General features: G+C 34.9%; 1 protein-coding gene across 1 annotated transcript; it reads left to right on the top strand.

Annotated features, from left to right (window-relative positions):
• LOC140973489 (phospholipase D zeta 1-like) lies at positions 1–25,945 on the top strand. Its single transcript, XM_073436347.1, has 21 exons — positions 1–459; positions 1,300–1,401; positions 1,577–1,692; positions 1,774–1,915; positions 3,096–3,266; positions 8,818–8,991; positions 9,571–9,813; positions 9,919–10,035; positions 10,510–10,649; positions 10,748–10,897; positions 11,226–11,382; positions 11,465–11,750; positions 11,861–11,985; positions 16,706–16,816; positions 21,426–21,572; positions 21,651–21,848; positions 22,351–22,452; positions 23,713–23,844; positions 24,047–24,112; positions 25,350–25,411; positions 25,496–25,945. Exons 1-21 carry the CDS (start codon positions 265–267, stop codon positions 25,734–25,736), a joined length of 3,177 nt encoding a protein of 1,058 aa, XP_073292448.1. The 5' UTR covers positions 1–264; the 3' UTR covers positions 25,737–25,945.
• The last annotated feature ends 957 nt before the right edge of the window (positions 25,946–26,902 follow it).

The raw sequence follows: 26,902 nt of genomic DNA, 5'->3' as shown, positions 1-26,902 counted from the left end.
CTAAAAGGACTCACCGGACTTTCACCGATCGATACGAAGCACAACCTATCGGTGAGCCATTACGAGTACACGTGTCGCGATTTGATTCGAGTCTCGCGGAAATCCTGGTCATCGGCAGGTCACCCATTCCCGCACTATATTACGCCTTCGGCTTTTGCTTAACCGCAAAATCGAATCTCTTATTTCTCGATTACGTCAGAATTTGGAGCGTTTAGGCAGTTTGGCGCCAATTTTGATTCGGAAACTTGGTGATTTTCGACGGAAATGTCTTCGGAGAGGCTCATATCCGGCGGTCAGTCGGCTGTTTCCTCGTCGCATTCCCTTCGGCTGGCTGAAGAAGATACGGTGAAGATTTTCGAGGAGTTGCCGACGGCTACTATCATTTCGGTATCGCGGCCAGATGCGAGTGACATCACGCCGTTGCTTTTGTCATACACTATTGAACTCCGGTACAAACAGGTAAGGTAACAGCTAAATAATAATATTTTAACTCACATTTAGTTTGCACGTGCTTTCGTTTGGGGCGTTGAATTTGTTTTATTTTTTTATTTGTTGCATGTGCGTTACCATGCAGTGTGGACGTGTTTGCATCATACCTCTGCGTCAAAATTACTTCAATGTTAATGTGATTGTATATTTAATTAACATTTGAAAATTATTACTGTTGGTGTAGATCAGGCGTCGTAACTGTGCAACAAAACGACACTGATTATGAAAGTTGATTTTAGTCTGGTAAAAAACTCACTGCGATAACTTTGAATAATGGAATATTCAACGTTTTATGGATGGGAACTATATAGTTGGCTAACCATTTGTAAGAACTAAAAATGGGATTCTTTTAGAGAAAGATAAGAAACTGTATACTTGAATACATTATTCTAAGTGTCTGATGAAATTAAGGTCCTATTTCTGAGATATCAGATCAGACGTTGGGGCAACTATTGGTAACTTAATGCAATTGGTTTTACAGAAAGCTTTATCGAAATAGGGCAGTTTGCTGTGCTCCCTGGATTTTTTAGATGTAATTGTAGTTTATACATTCCTTTTGTTAGCGTGCCGGTAAGAGAACCTTCTATTATTTGGTTGAATTATTGATCAAGTGAGGTTCAATTATAATCGGGTTGCTAATCCTTTAGGAGTGTTTCTCATTTCATTTTTTTACATTGTTTCTATTCACCAGTAATTGTCCCATTTGTTTTAGATTTCTATTCACATCTTCGAATCTGGAGAGCACAAGAATGCTTTTCATCAGGCACCAGATTTTATTCTTAATGTGTAATTTGAGCTTTATTTTCACAGTTCAAGTGGTATTTGTTGAAGAAGGCTTCCCAAGTTATTTATTTGCACCTGGCATTGAAGAAACGTGCAATAATTGAAGAATTTCACGAGAAGCAAGAGCAGGTTCTTTTTCTTATCTGCACTTCCGTTTTTTATTGCCGAAAATTCCTACCTTTTATATTTCTGTTTTTTATTATGTGTCAAAGTGCATATTTAGTTTTGTACACTTGGTCCTTGATAATGTATTCATGGTTTATTTTCTTATGTTTTGCAGATGATCTTTGTCTTTTCGTGACAGGTTAGGGAATGGCTTCATAATGTAGGATTAGGTGATCATGCAACCGTTGTGGATGATGAGGATGAGCCAGATGATGGAGCACTGCCAATATCCAGTGAAGATAGTGTTAAAAGCAGGTGATGAGAATACATTCCACTTTTTTTTTCCAAGGAGAGATTATCCAATTATAGGTTCTTACATAACATTTACTTTTTCAGATATGTTCCCTCAAGGGCTGCTTTGTCCATTATTCGTCCAACAATAGGCAGGCAGCAGACTATATCAGACAAAGCAAAAAATGCTATGCAAGGTTATCTGAATCATTTTCTGGGAAACTTGGATATTATTAACTCACCAGAGGTGCTCAACTGAATTAGTCGCATTTACACTGAATAGTAATTTTCTATTTTTTAAATTCCAGGAATTTAATCATTACATCGTTGATATGTTCAGTCACTTGCTTTATTGTATGATTTTAAATAGTGCACAACATATTTCAGTTGTCTGATTAGCAGCTAGCCATCAAGTTGTGCCAAAACTTTTTAGTTAGCAATGATTTAAACATATTGATATTGTTGTTGTAGTTAGGCTCATCTTTCCAGATATGATTTCCGTGAATGATTTATTCTTGCCTATTCAATGATTATGCCCTCATCTATTTCATATCTCATCTATTTCAAATCCTCTAAGGGAGGGTCTCCTGTTTCTTCATCACCCACCCACACACACACTCTCTCACACAGTTAATTTGCAAAATGTTCCATTTGGATGGTGGCTGAGCATGCTATTATGCCGGATTTATGATGTCTTTTCCATCAAATTAACTTGTTCAAATTTTCTATTTGCATAAAAACAAGAAAAATTGTGGTTGGTCATGTTTAAAATGTTCGTCGTACTTTAATAATTCATAGTGAAATATCTGTGCTTGACGTTTTTAATTCTTTCGTGCGTAACACTGGTTCGACTGATTATTGTCCTGACTGGCGACAACAATTCAATAATTAGCATTAAATGTAGATAAATTTTTTCTTTATTTTTGATGGTTTTTCTTCTTTTTTTCTTTTTTTTTTTATGGTAAGGATATCGACAAACATTTTATAGAACAACAAAGCCTACGTTTACTTTTATATTATTTATCCTTAATCGATAATAAACACTGTTAGAATTGAATTTTAGTGTTTTTCATGAATTCTGACCCTTATCTAAGAGTTTTTGCAGAACATAAATAAATATTTTTAGTAAAATAAGCTGAATCATATCAATCTACAGAGTATGATGTCATGATGTAGTTAACATGTGCCCATGGCTGTTCATAAGATAAGCTGAATCATATCAATGCCCTACAATTGCATTTCTTTCTATTCCATATTTTTTTACTTACATGTGGTTTCAATCGGTCAACATGTGCCCATAGCTGTTCGTAGATCACCTGCGTTCTTGTACTATTGATCTATATAACCCCATTTTCATGTTTCATATTTTCCGTATGTAGCATATCCAAACCTTAAGAACCTTAAGATCTTTTCTTCCGTCATTCCAGGTATGCAAGTTCTTGGAGGTATCTAGGTTATCGTTTTTACAAGAATACGGCCCAAAACTTAAAGAAGGTTATGTGATGGTAAATCATTTGACAATCCCTTCAGAGGATGTGGCATGTTCAATATGTTGTCTGTGTCATTGCTCGGGTTGTTGTGACAACAATTGGAGAAAAGTAAGTGTTCCCTACTGGAAATGTTTTCCATGTTCTGCTAATAAGTGGCATATCACTAATCTGTCCTGTCATTAACAGCACATTTGGTAGATTTCATGTCTCAAATTTTAATGTTTTCTATGACTAGAAACAAAATGTTAAAGTTTATTTTCTTTTTGTTTAAGAAAACCTACAATTCCATCACAATAACTTTTGCCGGCTCATATTTTTAAGCAAGTCAGATCAGATTTGTGGCAGAGTTGCAGATACCTTGTAAGGGTTAAATCATGCCCATGCATTGTTTGACTGGAAATAATTGAACTTCTCAGACTTTGCTTCACAGCGTGTACTTTCGATTGCTAATGCTTTTTAGGTGTTCCATTATATGATATAGGCGAGAAAATTTACAGAATGGTTCTAATCCTTTCATATGCACAGATATCTTAGCATATACCAAATTTTGGAATAATACATTACAACACATTCGAGCTCTGGGATTTCAGTTATCAAGACAGTTAAGTTATCAAAAACAAAACCATTATACTCTCTATAAGTTACTCTTTTATTAACTTTTCAATGTGAAATTCAGAAACATTAATTTTTCAAGATGCTGTTTGATGAACTTCTACTGACGTTTCCATTAATTACCAGAAACAAGAATCCACTGTGTAAGTTGCTTTCTGATGGACATTAACTGTAACCTTCGTATCAAAATGTTAGCGATCCTTCAAGAATTGGATGTATGGGAGATGACTGGTTTCAGAATACTAATGCCATGAAATATTCATTTACAATGGGGGATTATGTTACGAACTAAATTTTCAGTTGATTCAAAACAAAAAGTATTACACTAATCTGAGTGAAACACTCAGCCAAAGGATTAAATCCTCTTAGAAAGCCGAAACACCTTTCTAGGCAAATCTCTTTTCTGTATCTAATAGATAATCTAAAGTTATCATCTCATAAATGTTTCCCTCATCTTGAAAACCTCCATTCTTTTCGAAAGTACAGAAGCTAGGAAGTTTGGTTTGTTTCAGGTTGTGACAGAAACTCGAACCAGACGAAGTTCATCGGTTTTATTGGATTACAAACCAAAGCAAACTATTAATAAATAAAAACCAAACCAAACTAAACCTAGATTTTTGGTTTTGGTTAAATGGGGTTTAGTTCAGATGATTGATTTTAAATTTTGTTTTTTTTTTCAAGTGGAATTTTGTGATTATTTTTAAATATAATTTAAATTTCTAAATTAGTTATTATAAATAAAGTAATATCAATATATACACAAACATTAAAGCATTTAACGATGTAATATATGATACTAACATAACAAATTTAGCATAAAAAATAAAAAACCTCAGAATAAATTACTTTAACTTTAAAAAAAACTTCATAATCCTCTGCTATCACTTTCATAAAAAAATATATCCTAAAAATCAATTAAAAGAAATAAATAGATTTAAGAAAAGAAATTAAATCAATTACAACAAATTAATTTTCTGAAGTTGAAAATATTATAGTAAATTAAGTATTTAACAAGATGTATTATACAATTTTAATATTTTCCATCCAAGTTCTTAGCCAAACCAATTTTTTTGGTTTAATTGATTTTAAAACCGATCCAAACCATCACTAACTAAAAATAAATCCAAACCAGTGTTTTGATTTGGTTTTGTGGTTTGGTTTTGGTAGGTTTTTGCTCTCTACTGGCTGTAAGTTTTCATTTGGATCTTAAATTTTAATAAGTTACATACTCATGATATAGTCCAAGGGAAAAACCTTACTTGATCGTTTTCAAGAGTTTGAGTTTGAGTTTGTTATGCAAAGATAGCAACAAATCCAGTTAATCATCTTTCTCCCTTGCATGTTTCATGCATTTATATGGTGTACACACTTAAAGAATCTGGTTTTCATTGGGTGTGGCAACAAAAGTAACATGTTTTCAGAAACCAATAAAATGTTCAGGGAGCGAGAAACATTGTCATGGACACTTCGAACCATGACCCAAAACATGCAAGCCCATGCCCAAAGGACATGTATACAAGCGTTACCAGAAAGTTCTCTCATCCCTGAACAGAAGCTTATCCTTATCTTAGGGTTGTTATTTTTGAATAAGAGGAAAATCTGATCCTCGGTATAGCATTTTAGGATTTAGATTTTTTGGTTTATCTTTCAATTGTTTGAATTATGGTTATCTAGGTTTGGTTGTATATAATTGGTACGATCAGATTGAAAAAAGCAATTAAGATTCATTCCAAAAAATATCACGTATTTGTGGAGATCGAGAGGTTCTCTCTAACGAGCCTCTACCCCGTGTTACATCACAAACAAGCAAAAAAACAAACAAAAATCATAGCTCGACACGGTAGAAAATCTCACAAAAATCAAGGTGGACAAGGTGGCAGTGGAACAATGACACAACACCTTGGCCGCAAAATTTGACGAGCTTTCGCAACAGGTAACCAACACAAGACATGAGTTGATAGGTGACTAGGAAAGGGAGAACAACCTGGAAGAATCATCGAAATCACATCACAAGGTCAAGGACAACTGATGCAAGGAGGAGAAGGGAAAATGCTTTGTGCCCAAATTTCTATGCTACATTTTCCAGTATTTGATGGGAAATCTGATCCGTTGGGATGGCTCAATCACTGAGATCACTTTTTTCGCCATCAGCACATGCTCGATAGCGAAAAGTTGGGGCTGGCTTCCTTCCATCTTGAGTGCGAAGGCCAACTGTGGTTTTTGCAACTGGAACGGGATAAACCGGACTTGATTTGGGAAGAATTTAACAATCAATGCCATATGAGATTCGAGCCCTCACCCGATAGCATTCTTTAGTTAGTCCCTACCAATTCGTTATGGAAACCTACCTGCTTATGAGAAGGAACTAATCGGTGAAGGGAGTAAGGCACTGGCACGCTTACTTCTGGGGCAACTCATTCGTGGTCGGCACGGAACATTATAACCTCAAATTTTTATTGGAACAACGTATCACTAAGTCTCCGCAACAACAATGGATAAGTAAATTCTTGGGTTATGGCTTTACGGTGAAATACAAGGCGGGTAAATCCAACATAGATGCCGATGCCCTTTCTCGTCGTGATGAAGATAGATCGCTTTTGGTATCTGCCATATCTATCCCATGGCTTACATGGGAATCCGAAATTAAGGCTGCCATTATCAAGGACACGACACCGCAAACTACTATTCACAAGATCCAAGCAGGCGAAATCCTTGGCCCATGGGACTATGCGGATGATCTCTTGTGGTATAAAAAAAGCTATTTATCCCTTCAAATTCCAGCCTCGCTTCCATTATAATTGCCTTCTTCCACGACTCGTGCCATGAGGGCTATCAACCCTCCATTGTATTAATCGTAATTTTTATTGGCCTGGTAATTGAGACCAAATTCGTCTCTATATGACTGCTTGCCCGGTCTGTCAACGCAACAAGATTGATCATTTGAAACCTGCTGCTTTATTGCAGCTTCTACCCGTACCTCATCACGTTTGGCCGACATATCCATGAACTTTATTGAGGGTCTTCCGTCTTCACAAGGAAAAAAATGTTATCCTCATCGTCGTCGATCGCTTCTCTAGATACTCCCACTTCATCGCCCTGCACCCATACACGGCCGTTAAGGTTGCTCGCATCTTTTTTACAATATTTTTAAGTTGCATGGCCTTCCAGAGTCCATTGTGAGTGATCGGGATGTTACGTTCACTAGTTCTTTTTGGACAGAAGTCTTGAGGCTAAGTGGAACTCGTCTCTGTTTCACGTCCGCTTACCATCCACAATCGGATATCCCATCCGAAGCAGTGAACTGCATTATTGAGATATATCAAGTCGTTTTTCGGGGGACTTCCTGAGCAGATGGCTATAATGGCTCTCTTGGGTAGAGTTTTGTTACAACACGGGCTTTTAATCTTCCCTACGGGCAACACCTTTTAAAGTGGCTTATGGTCGCCCTCCACCTCGCCTTCTATCTTACTGTGCAGGGACTTCCAAGCTTGGTAAAGTCGACCATACACTAATATCCCGAGATCAGTTCTTACTTGAGCTGCGTAAATGCTTGTTTTCCTTCCAATCTTTTATGAAGGCCCATTATGACTCAACCCATCGCGATGTCCAGTTCCTAGTGGGCGAACAGTTCCTTGTGCGCATCCGTCCACACATTTTCACACTTGAAAGATAGCCCAATGATGGGCTGGTTTAGATTGATCCTGTTAATGTGCATAGCCGCAGCAACAAGAAGCTTTCACCTCGTTATTATGGCCCTTTTGGCTTTGTTGAACGCATTGGCCAGGTGGCCTACAAGATAGGCCTACCTGCTTCCATCAAGATACACTTGGTGTTCCACGTTTAATGCTTGAAGCCCTTCAAGAGCAGTGCAACTTATGAGACAGAACTTCCCGATTTTTCAACAACTGACTCAATGCCTTCATTCATGCTCACGATCACGGTTCTCCCGGGGGGAGTTCTGTCATGGACACTTCGAACCATGACCAAGGACAGAACTGGAAAATAGAAGTTAGTTGGGAAAATTTATTTTTAAAAAATTTTAGGGGGGCAAAACAAATATTAAGGAGGAAAGTGAAAAAAATATAATTATTTTTAGGTCCCTAGTCAATAAAATTAAAAAAATTGAGGGGGCGGTCGAACCCACCGGCCCCCCATGACCCAACACATGCAAGCCCAAGCCCAAGCCCAAAGGACATTTTATACAAGCGTGGCACACATGGGAAGCATCACACAACACCTTAGCAAAAAGTTCTCTCATCTGTGAACAAAAGCTTATCCTTATCTCAAGGTTGTTATTTTTGAATAAGAGGAAAATCTGATCCTCGGATCAGCAGTTTAGGATTTAGATTTTTTTGTTTATCTTTCAATTGTTTGAATTATGGTTATCTTGGTTTGGTTGTATTTAATTGGCATGATCAGATTTAATAAAGCAATTAAGATTCATTCCAAAAAATATCACGTACTTGTGGAGATCGAGTGCTTCTCTTTAACGAGCCTCTACTCTGCTTTACGTTACAAACTAGCAAAAGCAATAAACAAAAATCCTAGCTCGACTCGTAGAAAATCCCACAAACACCCTGCACTTGCAGTTTACCCCATAACTCGGCCCGTAACTAGATCCGTATCACGTGCTTGTGACAAAAAATCCAAAAAATTACAGAAGTTAGTGATATGAGCAATATGTGGAAAGAACAAAGGAAAAAAACCATGTAACTATATCTCCATTGTGGGAGAATGTAAGATATTTGGCTGCACTTTGAAAAAGTAGCTCAAAAAAACTCAATTTAGTTCATTATTAATTGGTTGAAAATCTATATTATCGTAACTCGACTATCTTTTTTGTGTTGAAACTAGATACCTTGATTAGGTCTAACTATATGTTCAAAAGATTTGTCTGATCCTTCGGTTACATATTTAACATTTCTTACTGATAAATAGCCTAAGTAGTGTTGCAAACAAGACTTTGGACATCTATGCATAGTTGTCTCATCATCTTGGTATCATGACTCAATTTGAAGATAAGCGATGATCTTTGACTTGCTTCCAGGTTTGGCTTGTTCTTAAGCAGGGATTCTTGGCTTTCCTTGAAAATCATTTTGAAGCTAAACTCCTAGACATAATTATCTTTGATACCCCACCAGCGTCAAATGCTAAAGGCCATGATGAAGTGTACTTGGCTAGAGTGTTAAAACAACGAAACCCTTTGCGTCATGCATTTCAGGTTTGCATTTTCTCTCACATTCCAAGTTCAACATGGATATAATAGCATATGTGAAAGATAAAAAGCAATCTGTTTCAAAACTTCATTAGAAATTTTGAGTTTACTGCTGTACCATGCTTTTTTTAATCTTATCATTAGCTTCCTAATGTCTAAAATAGTTTTGACTTTGGCATTTTAATTTATATAAGTTAATTACACAGTCACTTTTAGGTTCAATAGAATGTGTAGCCAAAAGGAAACTGGAAGCATTTGGTTAAATATATTCTACTGGAATATTATTTGTCATGGAATGTTATATAATTATAGAGAAAATAAAAATATAGGCAGAACTTTACTATTGAAAAGTTGAAAACTGTTTTAGGATTTGAGTAAATGAAATAATAAATATAATCTTCACAATATGCGGGGGTTCATTATTCTCTCGATGTATTTTGACTTTGAAACTGAAAATATCTAATCTCTTATCCTAGTTTGCCTCGATAAATACAAAATATATCTTAAAATTAGAGTGGAGTTGAGAAGATGTCAAATAATTTTACCTCCAACACTAAGTTGCAATCCAACTTCAATGGTGAAAAGGTTTCTGGTGGGAATAGGAACATAAAGTTGAGGACTACAAGTCATGCTAAAGTGCGAGACTGGGTATCTGCCATCAATGAGGTTGGTTCAAAGTGTTCCGAAAGTTGGCGTTCTCTTCATCGTTTCAATTCATTTGCCCCAACTAGAGGATTGGTTGAGGATGGAAGCCAAGCTCAATGGTTTATAGATGGAAAAGCAGCATTTGAAGCAATTGCATCCTCAATAGAGAATGCAAGTTCAGAGGTTAAGTTTTCCAACATACATACGGTGACATTTACTTGCTGAATTTGCCACTTCAATTGCCCACTATAGAGTCTGAAACAGTAAAATTGCTCAAACTACATGCAGATATACATAACTGGGTGGTGGCTTTGCCCCGAATTGTATTTAAGACGCCCATTTCACAACAACAGCTCCTTTCGCCTTGATGTTTTACTAGAGGCTAAAGCTAAGCAAGGGGTTCAGGTGCATTTTTAATCGTATCCGTATTAAGGTGTTCTTCGGTATTTTTGTGGATTGTGACTCACCTTATCGGTTGTCTGTCTCAACAACTTGTAGAAATTATCTATTATTTCTACTCTCCTTTTTTATAATAGTGTAAGTCATGGTTTTCTTAACATCTACTATCTGGTTTGAGGTGGAGTATTGAAATCTGTGACCTGATTTTTGGGGCTGATTGATTTAGTTTGATTTGTTTCATATGATAAAGGATATGGATATTATGTTATTGGTTCCTTGTTTAATATTTTTCTCATTTAGCTCCTTATTTCCAGGAGAATAATTGAATTTTATTCTCAATTATTTACATTCATCATTGTGAATGTTCAGATAATTTTATTGATTTGTTTTCATGTTTTTAATCTTCCAGCCAAAGTTATATACTAAATAGATTCTAACTTTTTCTTATTCTTACTCATATCTATTAGCATTATTGTGCAGATACATATTCTTCTTTACAAGGAAGTTTCTCTTGCTTTAAAAATCAACAGCTTATACAGTAAGAAAAAGCTTATAAATATTCACGAAAATGTTAAAGTTCTGCGGTATCCTGACCATCTGTCAACTGGCATCTACTTATGGTAAGTTGTTGCTTCAGAAATCTAATAGTGGATATCAATACAAGAATTTTCCACGTTCCATTATTTCATACAATTAATTATTTTATGGGAAAATGCAGGTCTCACCACGAAAAACTTGTAATCGTCGACCAAAAGATAAGCTTCATTGGAGGGTTAGATTTATGCTTTGGCCGTTATGACACAAGTGAACATAAAGTAGGTGATTGCCCTCCCTCTTTATGGCCAGGAAAGGACTACTACAATCCAAGGTAGAACAAAATTCTCTTGATTGATGCCAAAAGATTCTTTGTGAACAATTGCATTTGGACTTCTATGCATAAAAAATAATTTTATTACAAATTACAACCATGTGTTAGTTCTTGCTTTGAAAACTTTACTGTCTACAATAGTAATTTGTAGAGACACATCATTGATTGATTATCATGGCAGCATCTCCTACAAGCACTGGAAAAAAATGGTAAATGACTGAAAATTATGCTGATAGTGTGTATCATCAGACAGCAACTTGATTAAATCCCGAACAGGTACCATAGTTTTGCCGATTTGATATATTTCTTTCGTTAATGGAATGTACAGAGAATCAGAACCAAATTCTTGGGAGGATGCGGTGAAAGATGAAATGGACAGACAAAAATATCCTCGTATGCCATGGCATGATGTTCATTGCGCTCTATGGGGACCCCCTTGCAGGGATATTGCTAGACACTTTGTTCAGCGTTGGAACCATGCAAAAGTATGTCTTTGGTTTTTCTTTGTAGAATTATTTTTTTTTTAAAAAAACTCAGTGTCCCAACATATTTCTACCTTCGATCCAGAGAAGCAAAGCACCGAATGAACATAAAATACCACTGCTTATGCCTCAGCATCACATGGTTTTACCACATTACATGGGAAGAACCAGCAAGGTAGACATTAAAAGGAGGACCTCTGAAGTGAATTTTGAGAAACTCAGTGAGAAGGTTTCTTTTTCACCAAAATCACCACCAGAAAATATCCCACTTCTGTTACCTCATGAAGCAAGTGTGCCAGATGCTTCCATTATAGAAAATGGCTTCAGTTCAAATGGATGTTATCAAACTGAGCCAAATATTCCTTTCAAAGGTAGTTCATTTTTTAAAGAGAATCCAAATGTCCAACTTCTTTCTAAGACATGAGAAAAAATTTCTTTGATATTTATGGTAATTCAAATTTTGATAGTGGAAAGTTAACAGAGACAGCCTTAGAATCTTCTTTGCAAGTTAAAGATGATTGGTCAGAGCCAAAAGAGAAAACATTCCAGGTTATATCGGCCAATGAAGTAGCACAAGTTGGCCCTCGTAGTTCATGCCGCTGCCAGGTTAGCTAAAGATAGTAGAAGTCTTTTAAGAGCGTTTTGAGTTCTCCTTCTCTTGAACTAACGTGGAAAGGTGCTTTTATGATCTTTATGTAGACTCACATCATTTTTCTCATGTGTTCCTCTTTTCTTTGGTTTGCAATATTTTATATAAAGTATAATATATACTAACTTTCCAGTCTAGGTCTAATATTGTTTCTATAATAAAATTTTAAGGTGGTTAAATTTTGATAAGGAGATTGAAGAGAGAAAAATCACCATACAGAAATTAAGTGATCTGATAATAACCATACATTCACAAATAAAATATGTCAGTGCTAAAATTCTTATTGTATTCTCTTAATTTGGATACAATATCATCTCTTTATATAAAAAAATAAAATGAATGGAGACATAATCATCATTGCATAATATGAAGTAGTAAGATACAGTGAAGAGATAAGCAAATAATATACATGGTTAATGTCGTCCGGCTATTAAGATGTTAGCCCACAGCTTATCGTTTCCTAGTTTAAACGCAATAATCACCCAGTTATATTCCATAAAGAATCCCTTGGAGATGAATATGCTACAAAATATCACTAAAACTAAATCGGAAGGAAATAGCACTAGATATTTATCATGATGATGATAATATCAATTCCAATTCAAACATATGATATCTTTTTCCCAACACGCACCTTAAAGTTGAACACAAACATTAACTCAAGTGTTCAACTCGGAGAAAATAGATCTCGAGGAAAACTTTCTACAGTTGTGTATCTGAGAACGAATTTGCTATCATGATATGGTACACTATCTCCAGACGAACTAACTTTGACTATGTGTAGAATACATACATACCGTGAGTGGTAGATAAAGAATTATTATTTTTTGTTTATAACAAGTTATGCATTAGAGGTAATTATGCATTAGAGGTATTGAAACGTCCCTAACTTATACATTGCTTTTAAATTGGGTTGTAATAATTTTTTTTCCAAATATATATGTATATACTGTTACTCATTACACCATTAAAATAATCCAACCACTTATTTTAATTAAAAATCAATAACTGCTCTAAAAATCATAAGCTCGCAAACATTCAACAAAACCTAAAACTAGCATTTTTCAAAAGTAATCTGAACGCCATAAATCCTCTCAAAACCACTCATTCGCATAAAAGTCATAAAATTTTTTAAAGTACAGTTAAATCGTCAACTGTGCGGAAAACTAGCAAGGTCCTCGGGTTTCAGTGCACCATCAGTCCAGCCAGTTCAATCATCAAATTCCTGTCTCAACAAAAGTATCCTCACGTGCATCATCACTCCTAGTGAGCTAATGACTCAGCAAACTTTAACTATAATAAATAGTAATACGTATACATCTACATGCAACAGTAAAAATTACCTTAATAGAATAACTTTATAATAAATAGTAATACGTATACATCTACATGCAACAGTAAAAATTACCTTAATAGAATAACTTTAACATGAACATTTGCATGACCTTAAACATTTCCTATCATCTTTATACATATACATTTCCTTTTAGGGGAAAATCAGTTCATTAATTGTGACCGTTCTTTCATCTTTCGGTCGATTGATCAATCTCAGCTGTGACCATGGCACCAGGCGACGGAGCAACAGTAACCACTTTTCCATTCTTTGCCTTAACCTATAGTTGACAGGGGCACCAGCAACCATTTTTCGGTCACTGGGCCGTGGCCTATGAAAATCCGGTATTGGGTTCCCTCAGGGTTTTGTCCCGTAAACGGGTTTCACTGGGACTTTGTCCCTCACGAATCCCCATTTTCTTACCATCACAATCAAATCACCTCATTCAAAACATTTTCAGCATTTCTTTCACTTTATAAAAATACATGCATAAATATTATTTTCTTTGAAACTAAGCATGCAATAAGTATTTTAGTATTTATCATTTTTCGTCATAAAAATTCCATAACCTTTCAAGATAAAAGTTTGATACAAATACCTAAGTAGACCTCTAGGCCAGCTAATTCTAGTATAATAGGCTCATTAATACGTAGGAAAAATATATCGTTTAGAAAAGTTTTCGAAAATATCGAGCATCCAAAAAGTCTTTATTTTAGTCAAAAATCAATTACCGGTTTAAAATATGACTCGACATGTGAAAACATCTCAAAAGACACTATTTTTGAATTTTACACAATAATTATACCATATATTAAATTAAATAATTAAAAAAAATTATTTAATAAAAATATTTTTCCTTTACAGTCACCCCTCCGTTCCTCGGTCGCGTATCAGATAACACTTGAAAACCCTGATTTATGCATTCTAATAGAAAACCCTACTTTAAATATGTAAACATGCCTATCATATTTAATTAATACAATTAAAATAATTTAATTAGACATTTACCATTTTCTTAGATTTGCATGCAGTTGGATTATGTTATCGTATTTTGGACCTTACAGGTAAACTCTCTAGGCTAAACTTGTATTAAAGTTTCTTGCTTTAGATACATGTAAAAATTTTGAATATTAAAAGATAATGAAATTGGAAATACATATAATATAAGATTTATGTGGTTATACCATAATATGTCTATTTGCATGAAAAATTCCAAAAAGGCTGAAATTCTTATCATAGTCTCTAAGGCATCATTTATTGCGAAAAGCAGTACATTATTATATATTTTTGTTTCATGTATTGTTTGACTCAAGTTCTATAAGTGATTATAATCATATATAATTTTATTATCCATATATATTGATTTATAATCCCTATATTATATATCTTTCATGTTAGGATCAGAGATTGATATAGATGAGGGCGTGGATAAATAATCTCTACAAATTCTGAAAATATTTTGGTTGAGTTAATAACACTGAAATGTAATTCTTTTTGATAAGGTATCAATAAATTTGCAGTTGATTACTGCGTGGAAAAAGGCTTACTGATAATGTTGAACACAAAAATGGCTCATGGTAAGAACAATTAGGCTATCAAATATTGAGCAAGAAAAGGAAAACTGAAATGTAAATAACATAATTTTGTTTTTTGGATGTTCGGAGATTTCAATTACTCTTACGTCACCCCTTATTCATTGCAAAAGAATTTCACTTAAAGACTTTGACAATTACAACACTTTGCAGCTGTACACTTCAGTAGGACTTACCACACAGTCTAACTGAAACTCTAAGTTACTCACTCAATAAAACTGATCAGTTCACTTACTTTCAGATTACAAGTATTTCAGAAATAAAATACTGAGCACAAAAGATCTTTAATGATATGATAAAAACACTCAAGTGTGTGTTGAGAACTTTGATCAGTTTGATTCTTGAACGCTTGAGAATATTTGAAATTTTTCAAAGATGCGAGAGAGCTAGACTGACTGATATCTTTCTCTATTTATACACGTTGATCCAACGGTCGATAAAATCAAATATAATATCCGTTCCAAATAGAGTAGCCATTGGTCACGTCGTTTTCCGCCTCATTGTCTTTTCTGACAATAGTACCATGAGAGTATTGTTCGCGAAATTCTGATATTCTATCATAAATCAGAGACGGTTAAAATACGAAAAACTTTATCGGACAATTCAGCTGGGCTCTGATCTTTAACACGGAGTAAACTGAAGGATTCAAGGTTATGTTCGTATGAGAAGCCCGACTGATTGATTTATGATTCGGTAGGCTTCTCAAATTAGTATTCCTCAATTTCAGTTTGTCTCGTAATTCAGTTTGGTAGACTCCGAGAGAAAGTTAAGTAAATTAAGTTGTTTTTTGTTAAACCACTTAACCACCAAAATTTAATTGATCTAACAATTCATCAACCTATCTCACGAACCAAACGGTGCATAATAAGATTGTCCTGAAAGTACCTTGGGAATGCAAATGACAAAGAAAGGGTAGAATTTTGGACGCGATCTTTGCAGGAGGATTATAAGTTTTTGGACAATGACAATTTATTGTATTTGTTGGTCAATCTGGATGGAGCGAAATAGGAGGATTTTCGACAATATAGAAGAGTCGAGTGAAGAGTGTTGTGAAAATATTAAGTTTCAGGCATCTGGATGTATTGAGAAGCGTTCAGTCTAAGAATTTCTCGATTTGAGATTTAGTGAGGGACTGAAGTTATATTTGCTGTTGATATTATTAATAATTTTACTTTCTTTTTTCCCTTGGCAGATCTCTTGCCCGGCTATTGTAAATATTAAATTTTAATCTTCTAATATATTATTGTTTCTTATAAAAAAAATATATAACAAAGAAAATCACGACATTTGAATCACAACAAAATCATATGTAATGTTTATTATATTCTTGATTAATATCCGTTACGATTCCAGAACATCTATTTCATATTGCTACCATAATCTAATTAAAGATTTATCTTGATTTATAAAACCTGACTCCAGCATTCGGTTTTCATATTTGACTTTTAGCTAATACTGTTGTAGTTCATTAGGAACAGGATACTTCAGCCTTTTAGCTTCTGATTCCCTCTTACTCTTTAAAACAGGGTAAAGGGCAGAGTTTAAAAAATACTGTAAGTATAACATAGTACAAAAGATTAGTGTATGCATCGTTGCCATGTCTGAATAAGCCCACTATTTAAAAATTAGTTGTCTATGACTTAGCCAATGATCTAGCAGGGGAGTAGCTAATGAGATAATTATAATTTTCGAATATTTAGCTGCAAAATTTTATTTTTATTGAGTTCATTTTCGTTCCATATTGTTGAATAGGTCGTCAGAAGTGTCAGCCAGTGGTCTGCTGGAACAAGCAAAACTGAAGACAGCATTCATAGAGCTTATTGTGCTCTCATTGAGGAAGCAGAATGCTTCATTTACATCGAGGTGACATTTATGTACATATAATAAGTTGACCTATGATGCCATTCTTTCATATTCATTCTTGCTGCATTTAACTAATGTGAATTTTAAAAATCATTTAAGCAAAAGACATAAACTATCTGATGTTAAATTATTCAGAAACATGAGATCTCAAGGATATACGTGGGTAGGACCTATTGCTTTTTTTTTTTTTTTTTTTTTTTTTTTTTTTTTTTTTTTTNCTTCACCATTGTTCTCCTTTCCAGAACGTGTTTGACTTCTATTTTTATTATATTTGCACATATGCTTGATTTATCTTTCAATTACAACTTGAATATATCTTCATCGTCTCCTCAACAAAGTATGTCCACATGTTGTGAAAGATATTTTACTTCCTGCCAAATATGCCGCCTTCTAAGATTCAGTTTGTTTACACTTATCAAATTAAACCGTCTTTCATCAGCACTGATGTATATATAAGGAATTTTTGGACATATTTTTTCTAGGGTTGTTTCTGACTACAAAATCCATATTAATTGAGAGATAAGTAATTAGGTACCTAATATGTTGATGTGGTCAGCCCTATATCTATCACAATTTGATATGAGCATCTAAATGTTGTAGCTGTTAATTGTTGTTTTTGAACCTATCCGAATTGTTAATTGTCGATGAGTTCCTACTCAAGAAAACCTCGTGTTTGTCAATCATCTCAATTACTCTATAAATTCGTGTTAAATGTGACATCACGGTGGAAAGTTTCGTGGTGGCACAAAGAATAAAAAACATCGTTGATAATATTTAGCATACAAAATCATAGAATATTTTGTTATTAAAACTTGAGAAGGAGTGAGGCTTAGGTAGAGTCTACTTATACATATATTAAAAAATAACAATTATGGAGGCGGAATTCAATTGTTCTTACAGCGGTATACAGGTTATGACCAAGTAGAAATATGTTGTCACCCCACGAGCGAAGGATCTAGTTTTGGGACGATTGACAAGAAAATCCCCACTCCCAATGGTGTTAGCGTGTTTATTTGATTTCCTCCAAGGTCTCACTATTTTGATAGTTATTGTAGAGGCTCACTATTTTGATAAACAAACGAGTTGCAAAAATAAAATCTGGAAATCCTATCACCAATAAAACTAGCTAAGAATATGCAGCTTTAAACTTCCCATGTGTATCTTCGTTTATATCCTCTTCGGCGAGAGAAGAAGCATCCTTCCAAGAAGCTTCTGCTGGCGAGAAACCGGCCCAATTGATTACAAGCTCTCGTCGGCCTCGGTGAACGCGAATCCAAAATATCCAGCAGTTGTGGTGGCGGGGGTAGTCAGGAGAGAACATGGTCAGGTCCGAGCTGTGTGGAATAGACCTCTTGAATGGCTTTTAAGGATGAAATTTAGAAGACCGGGTGGATCAAAGTGGTGTCTGGGAGTTTAAGCTTATAAGCTACCTAGCCAATAAACATGAGTACCACAAAAAGACCATGATAGAGTGGGGAGAGCTTCTTATTCACGTGGGCAGCCGTGATAGACTAACGATATGGTTGCAAGAGTAAACGAACCTTGTATCCCAGAGAATATTGAAGATCACGATGAGAAGAACCAAATTGTTTCTTCATGAGATTTTGGAATGCAAGAGACATGAACTCATTCCATGACTACAATTCCTTGTCAACAACTTCCACTTTAGCCATGTCGGGACTGAATTATGAGGGACGCGGAGGCGGGCGGCCATAAACCACTTCAAATGGGGAAGTCGGTAAGGAGGAATGTAAGTTGGTGTTGTAACAGAATTCTGCCCAAGCGAGCCAGGAGTCCACTTCTGAGGGTATCTCCTGAGATACATCTCCACGATATGGTTAACTGCCTCTGTCTAGCCATCTGAATAAGGATGATAAGCTAAGTAAAAACAATGTTGAGTGCCACTGAGGCGAAACAACGCCTTTCAAATACTGCCAGTGAATGTGATGTCCTTGTCGCATCATGGACTTGGGAAGCTCCTGAAGCTTGAAAATATTCTCGAAAAAAATCTGAGCAACTTGCTCCGCTGTGTAAGGGTGTGAAAGGGCGACAAAGTGCGCATATTTCGAAAATCTGTCAACTATGACCGGGAGAACATTTTTACCTTGCCACGGAGGAAGTCCTTCAATGAAATCCAAAGAAATATCCATCCACACATGGTGGCTTTAAATTTTCAGTCTTAATTGCATTGGCACAACACATGCTGTAACAAATGTCTTCACCTGGGCACTCAATCAAGGCCAATAAAAATCCAGAGTGAACCAACGCAGAATCCGATAGTAAGAAAATCTTTTGTTTGTACCATAGGAGATCATCTGAATAATCCCAAGTATCAAGAGCTTCTCCCTTCTTTACTTTCTCGATTAAGGACTGTAATTCCGGCTTGGGGTGATGTTCGGCCCGCTGCGTGGAGACTGAGAATGCATAGAGGGACTTCGGGTTCATCACGCTGAGAGAGAGCATCGACTACCACATTTGATTTTCTGACTGTATTCGAACCGGAAATCAAACCCTAACAGCTTGCTAATCCAATGTTAGAGTGGAAGTGATACGCTACTCCAACAAAAATTTTAGGCTGTAATGATCCATGTGCACCAGAAATGAATTACGCCGGAAGTAAGTCTGCCAGTGGCGGATGGCCTTAACCAAGCCAATCAACTCCGTTTCATATGCTGGAAATTTATGGTGTTGCAACATCAAAGTATACCATTCTGAAGGAGGACAACACCTAATCCTACTTACAAGGCATCGCATCCCACCACAAAAGGCTCCCAAAATTAGGCAAGGCCAGCACGGGGGTGGATGTCATTGTCTTTTTCAAGGCCTCAAATTATTGTGAAGCATCATCTGACCAAAAAAATGAATTCTTACCAAGGAGATGCGTCAGGGGTGCGGCTATAGTTTCGTAGTCCTTCACAAACTTGCTTTAATACCCCGCAAGTCCTAGGAACCCAAAGCACGTATAGAAGTCGGTGTAGGACATGTAGAAATTGCTGCAAACTTTTCGTCGTCCACTTTAACCTCTGATTGCGTTACCCGATGTCCAAGATATGCATCTGAACCAGAGAAAACTTGGATCTTTTTAGGAAAAACGGTTGTCTCTATAAAGTGGAGAAAACCATATGTAGGTGATCCATGTTATCCTTCCAAGATTTGTTGTAAACCAAAATATCGTCAAAGACAGAGTTAATAATGGCCTGGAAGGTAGACAGTGTGTTGGTTAGCCCGAAGGGCATAACCAAGAACTCGAAGTGTTTGTGATGGGTTCTAAATGCTGCCATGTGGAAGCAAGCTGGCTCCATCAAAACTTGGTGGTATTTAGTTTAAATTGGTCAAATATTGAGCCCCATTAAGTTACTCCAATAACTCGTCAATCACCGGAATTGAAAATTTATCCTTAATGGTCATTGAATTCAATGCCGGATAGTCCATACAAACTCTAGGAATTATCCATTTTTTTTACTAACAACACTAGTGAAGAGAAGGGAGAGTTGTTGGGTCAGATAATCCTCCTTTTTAACATGTTGGCACACTGTTTCTCAGTCTCGTCTTTCTACCCATGTGGGTAGCAATATGGCCGAACTACAACGTGATCTGTCGCTCGTGTCGATAAAATCCTGTGCCGATGTGAAGGGAGGCTGTAGGCTCCAAAAAATCTCAAATTCGGCCAGTAAATCATGGAGGCCTGGTTGCTTCCTTCCAACCAACTCTGAGATTGTATATACAAAAGGCCATTGTTCAATCCCAGATCATCTCCCTTAAGGCTGATCACATTTTCCACATATCATAGATGCATCTCCAATATTAGTAAAATCCCAGTTAATGGTTTCAAGTGTGCACAACCAGTTGAAAGACAACCCCAAATTCATCCGAAGGTATCAGGAAGAGATCAACGGAGAATTTAGCCCCTCCCAGAACAATTTGTATATTTTGGCACACTCCTGAACACTGAAGTTGCTCACCACTAGCCACAAACACCCTTAGTGTTGATCTATGCTCGACTAGAAGTCGCAGCCCGTTGGTCGCGATTGTGGTGATGAAACAATGTGTGCTCCCAAATCAATGAGTACCTTCAAATAGAAGCCGAGAATCTATCCCAAAATTCGCAATGTTTTTGCGCCTCGGGAGCCACCCGAATTGCATGTATAGAACTTTAGAACCAATGCCTATTTTAACAAATGGAGATAATTTTTGTAAATTATATTTGACTTCGCACATTTGTCTCATTTTCCCCTCAGAATTATGCTCAACATGAGGGCTACAATCTGATTATTGAAACATACTATGATACTGATGACTATGAAAAATAAAACTTTAGTTGAAACTACCACTAATAATTTAAGTATCTTCCAAATGAGAAAATTAAATGGTATCAAGCTACAGATTTTTCTGCAATTGGGTTCTTGTTGGAAAATTCTTCTAAAATTCTTCTTTTGTACTGTAGTTTGTTTATTATTTTGTCCTGCGTGATCGAGTATATGGATATGTTATGAGTATTCAACTTGTGTATTTTAGAAAACTTTGGTCCCTACATCCGTCGTCATTTTTTTTGTCAGAACTGAACTTAAAAAAATAATTTTATCTTACTTCTTATACCGATAAATTCCAGAATCAATTTTTCGTATCGGGCCTGTCAGAAGATGAAGTTATACAAAACCGTGTGCTTGAATCCTTGTATAACCGAATAATGCGGGCACACAAAGAAAAAAAGTGCTTCAGAGTTGTAATTGTCATCCCACTCTTGCCCGGGTTTCAGGTTAGTCTTCTGTCCTAATATGAGTTCCAGTTTGGTCGTTTTCATTTCCATCTTTTATTCATACTTTTCAGTGAACAGGGGGGTGTGGATGACAGTGGTGCGGCTACTGTTAGAGCCATAATGCATTGGCAGTATCGGACTATTTGTAGAGGACATGGTTCAATATTACAAAAACTTTGCTCAAAGTTGGGTGCCATCACTCAAGATTTCATATGTTTCTTTGGCTTAAGAACTCATGGCAGACTTTTTTATGGTGGTCCTGTGGTTACGAGCCAGGTGTTGATTCTGGAAACTTATTTGAAACTTTAATGTATGTTGTATCTTTATTGTCTTAAAATATTTGTGCCTGTTATGAAATTTCACTAAATCTGCAAGTTATTGTTAACCTATTCCGATGCATTCGGCGAGTAACCATTTAAGATGTCTCTCATTAGATGGGCCGAGCGATATGTTATCGTGTTTATTTAATAACTTGTTTAAAAGAAAATGTTCAGATTATGATTGTTAACCTTATCAAGCTTCTACGCTTTATAATCTCTAAAGTCAACATCTTTTTAAAACTAATGCCCCTGTCATTGGAAGATGCTTCTGAGGAAGATAATGATTTCAATGGTGGTCACATCTTTTTCTCATCTTTTGTAAAATAAAATTACTGATCAGCATATGAACATAGGCAACCTTTTTTCATTTCATTGCCTATAATTTTTTAGATGAACAATTTAACAAATTCCTGTCTTTTGGTTTACTTATTCTCAAACTTCGCTATTGTCTCACACAGGTTTATGTTCATAGTAAAGTGATGATAGTTGATGATCGTTGTGCTTTGATTGGATCATCCAACATAAATGATCGGAGCTTGCTGGGGTCACGAGACTCAGAGGTGAAGTAATCTCGTCCCTGTTAATATTTTTGAATCAAGTCACACACTTTATTTCATTTTCCAGGTTTATAACCAACACACTTTAAATAGTTATTTGAAATACAAATTTAATTAATCTTATTCTTCAAACTTATTGATCCTCCAGAAAGAGCGAGGGTAGATGAAAATGAAATGCTAGTAACTTTATGTAATGAAAAAATAGTCGATGTAGATAATTTGACAGCTAACATTTCTGATATATCTATCCGTTTAAGCCTCACAAAATTATTCGTAGTTTCCCCATCTGTTATAATTTTATCTTTCCTCCACAAGTCACACACTTTATTTCATGTTCCAGGTTTGTTACTAATGCACTCTAAATAGTTATTTGAAATACAAATTTAATTAATCTTATTCTTCAAACTTATTTATCCTCTAGAAAGAGCAAGGGTAGATGAAAATGAAATGCTAGTAACTTTATGTAATGAAAAAATAGTCGATGTAGATAATTTGACAGCTAACATTTCTGATATATCTATCCGTTTAAGCCTCACAAAATTATTCGTAGTTTCCCCATCTGTTATAATTTTATCTTTCCTCCAAAAGTACGGCGCATACGTGTTTTTTCTCTTGAATATTTTTTTCCTTGATGATGTAATATAGAGGAATACCATCCTGGCATCCAACATGTTGATGGTATAACTTGAATTTACTTGTTCTTGTATTTCCAATTGCACTCAAAACGTAAATTTCGTTCCATTAAGAACTTGAACCTACTTAAATGGAGATGTGACTACAATATGTGGTTAGATTACTTTTAAGACATTATTATTATAACATAATGCAAACATAAACATACATTAGAATTCAAATTCCTAGCATTATCATATTATAATAGATTCTGACTTAATTTATTGAGAATAAAACCATTTTATCTTAGTTTGAGAAACTCGAAAGTCGAATGTAATTAAAATCTAAGTGTAATTAACTCTTAGTTAAACATAATTACTGCATAATATTTAAGTTTGTGTTTAATATTCATATTAGTTAAGGTGTGAAATGCCATTTGACAATTGAAAGAAACAAGCATTTGAAAGGAAATGGTGTCCTTTCAATTGGAAAACTTTGCATTATATATACATAGATGTAGATAAAAATTCTTGTTCCTTCTCTTCTGTCTCATCTTGGTTATTTGATTATTAAGTTCTAGTATATTTTGTTTATTTAATCTTTCTTTATAAGTGAAACGAATAATCTTATATTTGATTTATTTTTATACAGATTTCTGTTGTCATCGAGGATAAAGAGTTTGTTGATTCAACCATGAATGGAAAGCCATGGAAAGCTGGAAAATTTGCTTTTAGTCTCAGGCTTTCCTTATGGGCCGAGCACCTGGGTCTAAATATTGAAGAGGTGGGTATAATCATTAATATGAATGATAATGCTGGTGAAACATCTACATATCACCAGTTATCCTAGAGGTGTCAAATTTTAATTTATGAATGACGATTTTAGGCATTGTTTGGGATTTTCTCAACGGTCTCTTTTTTTTTTCTGAGAAATAATTCTCATATTTACTAATAAATAATGGTGCCAAATATTTCTTTCGTTTTAGGTTGATCAAATAAAAGATCCCATAGCTGACACAACATTCAAGGACCTTTGGTTTGAAATTGCCAAGGTAAGGGTTTGGTTACGTATTAATTTCATGTTTCTTGAGAGTATTTTATTCATATTCTGTACATAAGACTTGTCATAATTCTCTCTAAAGTGTGATTTTTCACTTATGTGCACTTTTATTTTGTACATTTGTTTCACATGTTTATTGATTTCACAATGATGGTGCATAAGTCTTGTTAGTTTAGTTATATCATCCCACCATCTTACTCAGGATGTCTGGATTTAGAAATTTTTTTGCTACACGATTTTATGTTATGAAATAGTTATCATCGCCTATGATATCTTTAACTAGAATATAATACTTGTTTATTTATTATTTGACTTATATAAGAAAGCGAAAACTATATGTGATAACTAATAAAACTCTACTTAAGAAAAATTTGCATCCTGAAAATTTTTCTGTTTTAGTTGAACTTTTCGGATGGAAAATTTTCTGTTTTAGTTGAACTTTTCAAATTTCTGCAAGTACAAGTTCTTTACAATGACGTCAATTTTTCTAGAATAGGAAAACATGTTTAATATTTTCATTCTGTTAAAGAAGTTCTCCCATTCATCCATTTATCTCTTGGATGGTGATATATTACTTCCTACTTAGTTCAAATGTTTATATATGCCACACAATACTAATTATTTTTTTCAATTACTCACTTTTCTAGTCCCTTCTTATGGTAACAAGTGATTTCGAATTACAAAATTAATCAATAGCAAACACTCTTTAAAAAAATATTTTGAGCATCTTTTCAGAGCAACGTGTAAAAACTTCACTAGAAGATTTGCTTTAAAAGGATCAGAATTACTCTGAAACCATATTTCTACCCCAAGGTCAAGAATGTGGCCGTACATGGTGAAGATGTTTCAGATAATAATGCGACCAGTATACAAGTCGTTTGACTGAGCTCCTTATCAATTTGGGATTCAATAGTTCAAGTTTGTTTTCTAGTGATTATGATGCTGACAAGGCCAAGTATATTTGATGTCCTTGATAGATTATATTATGACTGCGCTTGTCTACTCGTGGAACACGGAGCAACTCATTGGCAAATCACACTTCATCACTATGAAAACAATTTAGAATACTCGAGGCATATAGCAATTACACTTGCATGTCGAACATGAGACATGGTGCAAAAATAGATCATGGGCACAAGTTTTTCAGTTGTCAATGCATAATTACTTGTTCTCTTTCATTCTACTTTATAATTTTTCCTTTAACGAACAATTTAATTTTCCACTTCCAGTCAAATACGAAGATTTACCAAGATGTCTTCTCTTGCATTCCAAATGATACCATCCACTCCAGGTGATTTACACTCAGTTTTTGTGTCATTACCCACTTTTGTGTCATTCACTGATCATCAAGATTGATTTTCAGATCTGCTCTTAGACAAAGTATGAGTTATTGGAAACAGAAACTCGTGAATACGACCATCGATTTAGGAGTGGCTCCCAAGAAAGTTGAATTGCTTCAGAATGATGAACTCATAACTGCGGACCCAATCACGATGTTGAAATCCATAAAAGGACATCTTGTTTCTTTTCCTTTGGAATTCATGAAACAAGAAGAAGATTTGAGACCGATGTTTATTGAGGGTGAGTTTTATGCATCTCCACAAGTGTTTCACTGAATATAAAAAACGAAGATAGCTTCAATTTATCAATAACAGTATATATTCATTTATCGATAGATGTACGTATAGTAGGAAGTAAGGGTGGGTGGATCCACCAACTTGAACATTCACTCCTGCAGCAAAGAAAATTTGTATTTTTGTTATGTTCTTTGAACATATAAATTTTATCATTTGTAAGATTACATCCACTACATAAATCATCTTATAATATATATTCAGCTGTTACATCATGATCTTTATTTTACGGAGTATGATTTGTTGCATAAATATATTACAATTCTTAATAAAAGATAGAATATACAACTTTTAATTAAGTTTTCACAAATGATATTACATACGGTTGTTTTGATATAAACCGGTACTGCTCATATATAATGTATGTATGTATGTATGTGTGTGTGTGTGTGTGTGTGTATGCATATGATAAAATATTTATTTCTTTGTTATACCTAAGGAAAAAATAGATATTTAATTAGCACATTATTTGATTAGAGGATCCCTTAACTTAGGGAGACTGGTTGGAGAAGTCTACAGATTAAAAACATATTTCTAAATTATTTTTCCTAAAGTATATTGTTTGGTCACAAAAACTGTTTAAAAAATACTTAAATAAAAGAATTTTTTAAGCCAGAATATCTAGCTTTTAGGCTTCTGCTTTTACTTGAAATTAAAACATAAGAATTTTTCAATATTTATCAAAACGTCAAAATTGTTTCTGTTTTTTTATTCATTAAAAGCACTTCAAAAAACTTGGCTTATTTAAATATTTTTTTAAGCTACAATTTTATATCTAAGCTCACCCTAACTTCATTCTTTCTTGTATCTTATTTTGATATATCAGAGTAAGATTTTCCTATATTGTACTTACTGTTGGGTTTGTCCTGAAAACCAGATCTTAAACGTAGCGGAAATTTAAATTTTTTCAGATATACGACATTTCAGGGACGATCGATTGCCTTTGATTCATATTTAGCATATACGTGTAAATAAAATAAATACGTTAATAGATATTACCACACGATCTAGATCGTGGTGACGATAATCTTGTCCAAACCTGACTGCACGGCTTGACTTTGCTGCTACCACGAACCGCCAAAATCCAGTCCACCAAATGTATATATCTTCCTCAAAATAGCTGGCATTAGACAACTATCCGATTTTCT

Source organism: Primulina huaijiensis, chromosome 3 (genome assembly GCF_012295235.1).
Source record: "Primulina huaijiensis isolate GDHJ02 chromosome 3, ASM1229523v2, whole genome shotgun sequence".
Taxonomy (NCBI): domain Eukaryota; kingdom Viridiplantae; phylum Streptophyta; class Magnoliopsida; order Lamiales; family Gesneriaceae; genus Primulina; species Primulina huaijiensis.
The sequence above is the reverse complement of the archived record's forward strand: the minus strand, read 5'-3'. Positions and strand labels throughout refer to the sequence as shown.

Coding starts and splice junctions, on each gene's coding strand:
- LOC140973489 (XM_073436347.1), top strand. CDS start 265: ATGTCTTCGGAGAGGCTCATATCCGGCGGTCAGTCGGCTGTTTCCTCG. Junction 3,267..8,817: donor GTGACAACAATTGGAGAAAA/GTAAGTGTTCCC, acceptor ACTTGCTTCCAG/GTTTGGCTTGTTCTTAAGCA. Junction 16,817..21,425: donor AATGCTTCATTTACATCGAG/GTGACATTTATG, acceptor GATAAATTCCAG/AATCAATTTTTCGTATCGGG.